At 38.6% G+C, this 11,977-nt stretch overlaps 1 protein-coding gene across 1 annotated transcript in view; it reads right to left on the bottom strand.

The window, feature by feature from the left end:
* Positions 1–11,977, bottom strand: part of CADPS2 (calcium dependent secretion activator 2) — a 524,381-nt gene that overhangs the window by 401,775 nt on the left and 110,629 nt on the right. Inside the window, exon 2 of the mRNA XM_007471293.1 lies at positions 10,418–10,531. Coding sequence (XP_007471355.1) covers positions 10,418–10,531 — 114 coding nt within the window. The remainder of the gene's footprint in view (positions 1–10,417; positions 10,532–11,977) is intronic.

Raw genomic sequence — 11,977 nt, 5'->3', positions numbered from 1 at the left:
AGCCATGTAAAGGAAAAGCCAAAACATAAATCTCTCCATGTTATATAGACTCAACTCCCTTTGTATTCTTGCTAGCCATGGGCAAGTCGGGATTCAAGCGTGCAAGGAGGCAACCTCCAACCACCAGTCACTTCACAGGGCCCTGAGGGGCCAGCCTGACTGTGCAGAGAGCTCTGCAAAGAGGAGGAGAAGGTTGAGGGGAAAGGAGGAAAGGGAAGCAGACGCAAGAGAAGGGACAAGGGGCTGGGAGCGAGAAGGGGCCAGCCTGACTCGTATGTGGAGTTCTGCACGGAGGGGAGCAAGCTGCAAGTCCCCTAACGCAGCCCTCCTCTCTGCTCCCTAGCTTGCTAGAACCATCTGCCTTCTCTGGCTATCCTGCTAAGGAAAGAAGGCCAGGTGCACATCACGCCTATCATCTGTGAGTGCACTACAGCATGAAACGGAGCCAGTTTAAAAAACAAAGGCTACCGCTACCGGCACAGGAAGAAAGAGGGAAAGCTGGTCTCCTTTCCTCCCAACACGCATGGAACAAAAGTTTAGTATATTTAATATCTTACCTTTTGAAGGACCCTCCATATCCACTTGTAATCACTAGCTTAACACCTTCTGTCCATGCTACACTATCAGATGTGCACATAATTTTATAAGAAATGAAGGCAAGCTAGGAAGGAAATTAAATGCCTCTATGTGACAGAAAGTTTTAGATCACAGAATTTAGTAGTCAAGCTAAAATCTCAATCTCAGCAGTACATAAAGGATTAAATATATTCCAATGGGACAAAAACATCACAAAAGCAGAAAATCATCACTTACTGCTTCATCAAAACATGTAGAGATTAAAGGCCACTGGAGAAAGAAAAATTTCTTCTCTACAACTGTTTGTTGTAATTTTAAAAATAGAAGCAGGTAAAAACCATGTCAAAATGGACACAGTAGTCCATTTTTGGACTACTATGAATGGCAGTTCCATTTTTAGTTTTTTAAGGAACCTCCATACTGTTCTCCATAGTGGCTGTATCAATTTACATTCCCACCAACAGTGCAAGAGGGTTCCCTTTTCTCCACACCCTCTCCAGCATTTATTGTTTGTAGATTTTTTGATGATAGCCATGCTGACTGGTGTGAGGTGATACCTCATTGTGGTTTTGATTTGCATTTCTCTAATGATTAGTGATGTTGAGCATCTTTTCATGTGTTTGCTGGCAATCTGCATATCTTCTTTGGAGAAATGTCTATTTAGGTCTTCTGCCCATTTTTGGATTGGGTTGTTTGTTTTTTTGATACTGGAAATCTGTAGCACTTTTATTTCTGAATACTTAATTTAAAATGCCATATTAGAATTTAAGAAAATGTGATGTGAAATAAAATGGCTAAAATCAAAAATAACAAATACAATGTGATCTGCAGAGCTCAATGAAAATTTAAAACCTCACTTCTCATTACTGGTTATTGGATTTCATCTATGAATGTGCTGACATTTTTCATACCCTCCTGACAAAGGATGCCAACCCTGGTTTACTTAGCGATCATCAATTCACTATGAAAAAGTAGGCCTTTTCCATGGTATTATTTCAAAGCTTAAGAGATTTTGACAGGTCAAACATCCCTTGGAATATGAACAGTAAATCTTTCCATCCCAAAGTAAAGTGCTATCAAGAAACTGACATCAAAATATTTAAATGCAGATCTGCCAGCCCTTCTCCCTCTAGCTTGCATGCGCACACACACACACATACACACACACACACACACACACACACACACACCTGGGTGGTGCCTTTTAATTCTAAAAAAGGCAATTTTATAAAACAAATCAAAAAAGCCTTAAAAGTCTCTCAGTTTTCACAAATCAACCATTAAACAACTGCACTTATTTTTTAAATAAATATTAAAGGTCAGGATATAACGTCAGGGAAAGAAAGTAGGTAAAAGAAAAGGAATGATACCAAACTGATTGCTGGCAGTGGGGAGGCGAGGCAGACATTCTCAATTTCCTTGGAAGAAACTGACAGCTAAGGTCAAGTTTCCTGATGCTCTGGACTAGGAAGATGTATAGATTTTTTCCAACATAAATGTGTATAAAAATTCAAACACCATGGCCTGGACATTAGTCCTAGAGTATCTAGTATCATCAGCTATAGTATCAAGCCATGTTTTTTTTTATTCTTTACATTTTGGAGACGTGAGAGTGTGTAGGGCAAGGAAAGGAAGAAACAGCAATGTAAAGAAACAAATTAACTCTCAGAGGCTTGCACAAAGGGAGGGAGCTTTAGAAATCCTCTTCCCCCTTCAACGGGCAGGGAAACAGGCCCACAGCAAACACCTGAGTTACACCAACACACTCTACTCAGAGAGCTACTAATCCAAAAAGGGTTGTAAGCTGGAATGAGGAGAGGAGGGAAAGGTATGATGCAAACCACTGGCACGAATAACCTATGAACAAGAAAAGAAAATTCAAAGGAAATAAAACGTGGTGCAGTCTCTACCTGGAATGAGAATATGTCTTTCATTCTATCAGAACAGGAAATAAATGAGTATCAGAGGTAAGGAAACTTAAAATTGCAAAATGAAAGAAAAGAAAAAAAAACCCTGAAAATAATTGCAGCATAAAAAGGGGTTAATAGTCATCTTAGTGTATAAAGAACACTTATAAATCAGTATTTAAAAGATGAACATCCAAAATCCAAATGGAAAAATGGACAAAGGGCATGAACAGGTAATTCAGAAAGAAAGAAATATGAATGGCCAGTATGGAAATGTTGAACTTTGCTAACAGTAAAATAAAAACAAGTGAACCTATCAGTTGGCATTTATTTTATGATAATACCAAGTGTGATGGGAAAAAAAATGACACTCTCATATACTGTTATGGTAGCATAAATTTTAGTACTTTTGAGGACAATTTGGTAATCTGTATTATAAGAGCTTAAACAATGTTTATCTTCTATCATCCAGTAATACCACTTGCAGAAATTTAAAGATGAACCTATTTAAGAATATAAATGATCATCTCAGCACTTATTTTAACAGTTAAGAATGGAGAAAACTTAAGCATCTGAAACAAGGAAACTGAATAAAATTTAGATACAGGCAGACAACGGTCTTTTACACAGCTATTTAAAACCACACTCTTGAAAAATAGTTAATATTAAAGAATGCTCATGACATATGTAAAAGAACTGAAATAACTCCAGTTCATATACACAAAAGAGAAACACCAAACTGTTACAGCTGTCTAAAGGTGTTGGAATTATAGGGGGTATTTAACTTCCTCTTTAATAATTAATATTTTATTTTTAGAGCAGTTTTCAGATTACAGAAGCTTTTCCTCTTTAATATTTAAAAAGTTCTCTAACAGTCATAGTATACTTCTATTAAAGTGTTCTTAAAGTACTATCAAAGTAGAAAACTTCTGAATCCCAGAATAATGCACTTTAAATAAAAGTATGCAATAAAAGGGCCCAAACTGGAGCTCAATATTTTGAGATGAAAATGAGTAATTTTTCCTTTCGTATGAAAACTGTAAATTCACACTGAAGGCAGTTTTTCTTTATTGAAGGAATTCCCATTTGTATCATTATACAAGTAGAAAACCTGAAAAGCAAGTGGTTTTGGTGGTGATGGTGGGGCAAGATTTATTTTAGTCCTTCTTTGATAATTTTTAAAGATTAAAAACTTCTCTCATCTCATCCATTCTCAGGAACCAGAAGAGAACATAAACAAATGGAGGTAATAAGAAAAATACACACCATTTCTGAAAAGTTGTGAACAAAGCCAACCCACCAAAAAGGGGAAGAGAGACTCCAACATCCATTGTTTTGCACAATAACAGAACCTGAATGTTTGTTACGCTGAAAGCAGCTAGTAAGCAATTATATACCGTCTTCTGGAAATCTCCAAAGAAAGGCCATTTTCTTTTCCACATATCTGTTATAAATCACACTGTCATTGGTTGTATTTGGATGAAGTCCACCTGAATTTTGTGAACAGAAGCCAATGTCGGATGGGAAGGACAACTTGGAAAGTAACATACTACAATAAACCTATGTTTACCCATCCACAGAATCAGCTGAAGTCTCCTAAATTGAAAAACAGAACAAGCAAAAAAGATACGGCTAGAAAGAAACAGCAGATACTTGTAGGACTACTGGCCATTTTATGTCTTCCTCCAGACAATGAGTTACTTTGGGGGGCAGGGGGAGTGTGAAGGGGAAGAAGAAAACGTCAATGAAAGAAAAACAAAGATGAAGGTACTGCAGAATCTAACAGCAACTAGCAACCGTAAAATTATCAAGAATGTAACTGCTAAACTTTTATTAAGTATCAATAGCTGTGTATGCTATCTACCATTTCTTTCTTCTTTTCCTGTTCTGGTTCTTCTGTATCATCAAGTCTGCCTAGTTAGGTGGCTTAGCACTTGGGTCCATTCTTTTTCCCCTAATTATGCTAACTTTATGAGGAAAAAGACTGATGTAATTTCAAAAACAGATTTCTTGTTTATTATTATTATTTTATAGGCCAATATTTAAACCAAAGTTATCTTGTAAAAGTGGATGAGACAGAAGTAGCATTGTCATATAAAAATGATCTTCACAGTATATGCTTCCACAATATATAACATATTGAATAATATTCACGGTAATAGAACTACCATATGACCCAGCAATCCCACTACTGGGCATATACCCTGAGAAAACCATAATTCAAAAAGAGTCATGTACCAAAATGTTCATTGCAGCTCTATTTACAATAGCCAGGACATGGAAACAACCTAAGTGCCCATCATCGGATGAATGGATAAAGAAGATGTGGCACATATATACAATGGAATATTACTCAGCCATAAAAAGAAACGAAATTGAGCTATTTGTAATGAAGTGGATAGACCTAGAGTCTGTCATACAGAGTGAAGTAATTCAGAAAGATAAAGACAAATACCGTATGCTAACACATATATATGGAATTTAAGAAAAAAAAATGTCATGAAGAACCTAGGGGTAAGACAGGAATAAAGACACAGACCTACTGGAGAACGGACTTGAGGATATGGGGAGGGGGAAGGGTGAGCTGTGACAAAGCGAGAGAGAGGCATGGACATATATACACTACCAAACGTAAGGTAGATAGCTAGTGGGAAGCAGCCGCATAGCACAGGGAGATCAGCTCAGTGCTTTGTGACCGCCTGGAGGGTTGGGATAGGGAGGGTGGGAGGGAGGGAGACGCAAGAGGGAAGAGATATGGGAACATATGTATATGTATAACTGATTCACTTTGCTATACAGCAGAAACTAACACACCATTGTAAAGCAACTGTACTCCAATAAAGATGTTAAAATAAATAAATAAAAAATAAATTAAAAAAAATATTCACGGTAAATATTTAATACTGACATAGATATAGATATACAAAGACATATGAACAAATACCCAAGAAGGCACCACATTTTAAAAACCCAGAAAGATTCAATCCTGTCACGATCTAGTTGAAAGAAATTATATACTTTTTAAAACAATGAACGTGGGCTTCCCTGGTGGCACAGTCGTTGAGAGTCCGCCTGCTGATGCAGGGGACACAGGTTCGTGCCCCGGTCCAGGAAGATCCCACATGCCACAGAGCGGCTGGGCCCATGAGCCATGGCCGTTGAGCCTGCGCGTCCGGAGCCTGTGCTCCGCAACAGGAGAGGCCACAACAGTGAGAGGCCCACATACTGCAAAAATAAATAAATAAATAAAAATAAAAATAAAATAAAATAAAATAATGAACGTACTTTGAAGAATTGCTTTTGGTCAAATACTGTGGAGAAAAAGAAATATATTGAGTAGCACACCAAGATCCCAGGTATTAAAGAGAGGTAAAGTAAACCAAATATCCAAAGGTACAACCAGTTTAAGAAGAGACAGATAGGGACTTCCCTGCTGGTCCAGTGGTTAAGATTGCAAGCTTTCAATGCAGGGGGTGCGGTTTCGATCTCTGCTCGGGGAACTAAGATCCCACATGCCACAAGGCCAAAAATAATAATAATAATAAAGTTTAGCTTAAAAAAAAAGACAGATAATTCTTAATTGTCTACATAAAACAGACAACCAACCAAGATGGAAAAGACTATTCATAAAATCACTGAAGGAGTACCATTTATGAAGCTAAAAAAATTAATAGCAAACGGACTTTGGAGAACTTGTAAGCCCTGAGTATAAAGATATATTTTCAATTTAATTGGTGATACACGTTTACTAGGGTTTTTCACATATATGGATATATTCACACACACATACATATATTGCCATGGTTAGAAATGTCCATCACAGCTAAAGGCTACCAAAAATCCAATATATTAGAAAATCACTGATGGATTAATTGTTGAAAACAGCTGTATACAGGAAACAACATGTAACATCCCTGAAAAGGTAGACCTTGAAATACGTAAGCCAAAAAAGATCATAAAATCATAGAATACTCAGTTAGAAAGAACATAAAGCCCAACCATGCTTCTGAAGCATCTGCCGTCTTTGAGGAAGCACAAAGCCATGAAATTGAGATCATAATCGAAAGAAATTCCATGGCACTATTGAAGTGATACTTTAATTTAAAAATTATGGAGAAAAAAACCCAAATATACAATTTTACACAGAAGAATAAGTGCTCCAATACTCATCCACTTAGTCAACAAGCTTTTGTTGAAAGCATTTGTGTGCCTCAAAATACTTGCTACATTTGTGGAATAAGATGATAACCAGGGCAGAAATGGTTCCTTCATGGAACATACATTCAAGAAGTCATTAAGATCTAGGTCGACATGTTTCTCAAAACACAGACTGAACCAAAGTCATCCCCAGGTGCAAGTTCAAAATTCAGATGCTCCATCCCAAGGAATTATGATTCAATAGGTATTGGGTAGAACCCAAGATCTGTTTTTAATAAGCTTTAGTGGAAAGAGTGAGGTTTTGGCTCTGCTATTAGGTATGCAGCTTTGGGCACTAGTCGCTTAACTTTGTCTCTAAGATGGGAATAATTCTGTTTAAAAGGTTTATTCTGAAGAATAAAAACATTTTCCAAGTGTTTTGCACAGTACGTGGCACAGGTGTATTCAAATGGCACCATGAAAGTCAGAAAATCTGGATTCACACTGAACTCAGATGCTTACCAAATATACAACAGTGGAAAAGTCATTGAAACCTCTGTGAGCTTCAGTTTCTATTTATGGAATTAGTGGGCAGTAATATTTTCACTGTTTAGCACAAAGATACTGGAAGAAGAAAAAATAGATATTTTTGGTAAGCTGTAAGAAGTACCACAGAGGTAATTATAGTAGAGGCTACCAGCAGGTTTTTTAAGTTTTACTGAAGCATAGTTGATTTACAATGTTTTGCTTAATTTCTGCTGTATAGTAAAGTGACTCAGTTATACATACATTCTTTTCATATTCTTTCCCATTATGGTCTGTCTATCACAGGATATTGAATATACAGCTCTCTGTGCTATACAGTAGGACCTTGCTGTTTATCCATTCTATATATAATGGTTTGCAGCTGCTAATCCCAAACTCCCAGTCCTTCCCTCCAACCACCTCCCCTTTAGCAATGACAAGTCTGTTCTCTATGTCTGTCTGTTTTTGTTTCGTAGATATGTTCATTTATGTCATAGTTTAGATTCCACATATAAGTGATTATCATATGGCACTTGTCTTTCTCTTTCTGACTTACTTCACTTGAGACTACCAGCATTGTTAGTCATAGCAAAGTATACTAAAATATAATCCTTAAAAAAGAGGGTAAAGACTTCCGTAGGAAAAATTGAGAAGCAATTTTTTTACCTTATTTTTCCAACAAAATTTACTTATCAAGAGTTTGAGTACCGAATGTGTGCCACCTGGGAAATGGTAACTCCCCAAATGTAAATCAGGAATATAGACTCCATAGACGTTAATATAAATCTTAACCCCTTTGAGAACTTCACAAAGACAAGTTAGCTACAGTCTCACAAGCCAACAATTGTTGGAAATACTACCCAAAGAATAGAAAACCCTGGATCACCTAGCCCAATACTTAAACATTACTACCCACCAATTAGATAATAGAAATAGAAACACTGAAGCTCACAGAGGTTCAATGACTTGTCTGTTATGTGTTTGGTAAGCATCTAAGTTCAATGTGAAGCCACATTTCCTGACTTTCTAATAGGCCACAGTTGTTTCCCAGCTGCCATTGTGAACACTCTTCAGTACTTACATCTCTTTCTGTAACAATCCCAGCAAGCGATCCTCTAATTCCATTGGTCGGCAATCTACCAGTTGTAAGCGAATCACCTGGAAAGCTTTTAAAAATATAGATTCTGAAATTCTGATTCAGTAAGCCCAGGGCAGAGCTCTGGGACCCCTCTGTGCAAAATGCTTCCCAAGTGATTGTGAAGTGAGCGGGAATCTGGCCGCCAGTGATGCTGCACTCTCCAGTCCACTCTGTATCTGGGCGGTGCAACCAAACTCCAGTAGTATTAGGTTGAAATCTTCCCCACTTCAGTTTCCATGTTAATTCTAGTTTTACCCTTGGGGCCACACTCAACACAAGCCTAATCTGTCTTTAGGCCCTTCAAGTGATCTATATTATGATATGTTTCAAACCTGTTATCACTAAACTTATCCACATCTTTTCATTTGTAGTTTGTACCCAGAAGAGCACACCATCCTCGTTTAGAAACCAAATGGGGATACTCCTTTATTACAGGAAAAATATTCTCATTAACACAGCTTAAGTGTGCCTTTTACTAAACTGACAACAACACATTATGCTTACTTCTTTGTAATACCCTTATGAAAAACACTTTGGAATATATTTATTTTGGAGTAATTTTAGGTTTACACAAAAGTGGCACGTGTAGTACAAAGAGCCCCCATGCCCCCCTCACCCGGTTTCTTTTCCTAATGTTAACATGTACAATACCACAGTACTGAACCAAAAATGAGTTTGCTTAATTACATCTTTTTATACAAATTACTTAACCCATTTCTTTCCTCCTGAACACAGACGTTTGGCTTTTCTTTTACTACATGATGCAAGTATAGGCCCTTACATTTCATCTATTAAGATTCAAGGCAAGATTTCATCTTGCAAGACTTTGACTCAAAGACTCAAGCTTTGGGTACCCTATACTTGTTAAGATATTCTGAGTCGGACTTCCGTGGTGGCGCAGTGGTTAAGAATCCGCTTGCCAATGCAGGGGACACAGGTTCGAGCCCTGGTCTGGGAAGATCCCACATGCTGCAGAGCAACTAAGCCCATGAGCCACAACTACTGAAGCCTGCGCGCCTAGAGCCCGTGCTCCGCAACAAGTGAAGCCACTGCAATGAGAAGCCCGTGCGCCGCAATGAAGAGTAGCCCCCGCTTGCCGCAACTAGAGAAAGCCCTCACACAGCAACAAAGACCCAATGCAGCCAAAAATAAATAAATTAATTAAAAAAAAAAGATATTCTGAGTCAAGGTTCAGTTAGACAGCATCCACTATTGCCACTAGATTCTTACCACACACACACATCTGGTGAGTAAGACTTCTATACTTTTATCTTGTTTGACAGGCCTAGGCTCGGGATAACATACACCTCCCTCGGGTTGCATTAAGCCACTTCTGATATACACACCATCAATTAATTACTAATCCAACCAAGTATCTGTACATCCAGTTACTTCATTACTCTTGCAAAGATATTTTCCTGCCTCAGAAAACTTCAGACACACTGCATCTCTACATTTTTAATTTGTACTAGTCTAACACACCTTTGTATGTTGTTCTTCCACTGAGAGATGTAGAGTACCTTCACAGTGGAAGGAATCCATGCACCAAATGACTCTAAAAGTCCTCAGGAAAAAAGGGAACTCTCTTAACATCTACTGGCCACTCACTGAAGCAGTTAATGACACTGTGTGAAAACTGGTGCCCATAGGAAGTCCACAGAGAATTCCTGATGACTCAGACTAAAATCAGAAGAAAGAGAAAGGTGGTATTGTAGTATTGTGTCCCCGGGAAGAAAAGAATTCAATTTATCCTCATGAAATTAGTTCCTCGCCTTAAATATTGTAAAGTTTAGTGAACAGAATGGCACAAGATAGCAATTTACTATTGAAATCCTGATTAAAAAGGATACATTAGACATGTGGACCCAGAGATAGCTACACTCAGCTATATCAATCACTGCCAGAAGATTTTTCTAAACAGCTTACTTCTCCCTCAAAGGATGTGAATAATTTCCAATTCTGTTTATCTCTCAAAACCAGGCTGTGGAATCCGTTTTTAAATTGCAAAATAGAACTGACAATGCTTTCAAGGAAGGTGGCAAACTCACAGCCATCCTATCACACCAGTGAGCTTCTTAAAATGGGAAAGCCATTAAAAATGTCTTTTAAAAGGCATCAGACTCTTCAAACTTACCTCATAGTAACTCCGAACTGCATTGCAAAATGCTTCATCGGCTACAATCTGGGTTTCCCCATTGAGGAAGGCCTGGAACCGTTCTTTCAGTAACTGCAATTGCTGCTTGTTAAGCTGCAAGAAAAAGAGGGAATCAGATCAAAAACCAGCCAATCCATGAAACATAATGACTTTCAAAAGTTACATTTGCTACTTGTGTCTAAGATTTGATACCTAGAATTAACTTATGGGTCATTTTAAACACGTAAGTCACTGCCCCACATACTCTGCGATACCTGATATTGCAATGGAATCCAAATTTCTGCCCCAAACAGAATTCCCGTGATTACTACACTCTAATTCCTCTGTAGAGACAGGGACAAAAAAAAAAAATCTAAAATTCGAAGGAGAAACTAACTGCCAGCTGTCCTGAATAGAGAGAGCAGAAGGGACAAGTGCTCTTGGAGGTGAGTGGCCAACCATCAGCTTTGGACAAAAGGTGACAGGAAAGACAGAGGGACCCAGAGAAAGAATCCTCTGAAGAACCCTCTGGAAAAGACATCTGTTGTAAGCCAAAAGCCTGGATTCCATGAGTAAACACACCTCAGTGCCTGAGCTGAGATAAAGGAATGATAAGGAGGCGAACAGAGAGGCGATGGGGGGCAGTGAGTGCATCTGTGGGCAGGCTAGGGGAAGGCCGTGACGCAGGGAGTGGAGTGGAGTGGAAGTTCACAACCAGATTTGTTTACCCTGGGTCTACCCACCACAGTTACGGAGGGTGGGTTAGACACGAACCATGACTTACTAACCATGTCCTCTAATTATCAACTACAAGAAGAGGCAGCCACTTCATTTGTAGGGCTCACTACAAAACGAGAAAGAGAAGCTCCTTGTTGAAAAAATTAAGTTCAATACAGCAGCAAAAGAGCATTAAACCAAGCATGGGACCCTTCTCAGCAGGAGCCCCATGTGGCGGCACAGGCTCACCCCCACGAAGCCAGCACCGACGACAGAGGCATCCACCTCACTAGAGGCAGGGTGCCTTAGGTCAAGCAGAAGCATATTTTTTTAATGCTTAACTGGAGACAGAGCGTAGTCTGGCAGATAAAACAACAAATCCTGAGATATATAAGGAACAGGAAGGAGTGATCTTCCCATTTCGGTCATCCTCATCAGACTGTTAAAGGACTCAGCCCAGTTCTGGATTCTACAGAGAGATGTGAAGCATTTGGAAACATGCTGAGGATAAAATGATTAAAGGATTAGAAAGACTAAACAAACTGGTATGATTTGGCTTCCAAAAGAAGGCCGATGTGAAGTAAGTTTAAAACTGTTCAAAAGGCTTACTAAAATGCCATTCAAATATGAGACAAGCCCTTTCAAAACACGGGTTTTATTTAGGAGTCTAGTAAACAAGACAGCCTGTAAAGAAACTGCTGCTGGTAGTAACAGACTGATAAAGAAGTGTCCTATTGTGCCGCAGTGTAAAAAAAAACCCTTGCCCCGAGCAGTGGAGAGAGAAGACCATTCCATTTCTTTAGTAAGGTTACCTTCCTCATTTTAGGGAAAGCTAAACCAAGC

The sequence above is a fragment of the Lipotes vexillifer genome, unplaced genomic scaffold, assembly GCF_000442215.2.
Source record: "Lipotes vexillifer unplaced genomic scaffold, Lipotes_vexillifer_v1.1 scaffold618, whole genome shotgun sequence".
NCBI lineage: Eukaryota > Metazoa > Chordata > Mammalia > Artiodactyla > Lipotidae > Lipotes > Lipotes vexillifer.
This window is presented reverse-complemented; position numbering and strand designations above follow the sequence as displayed.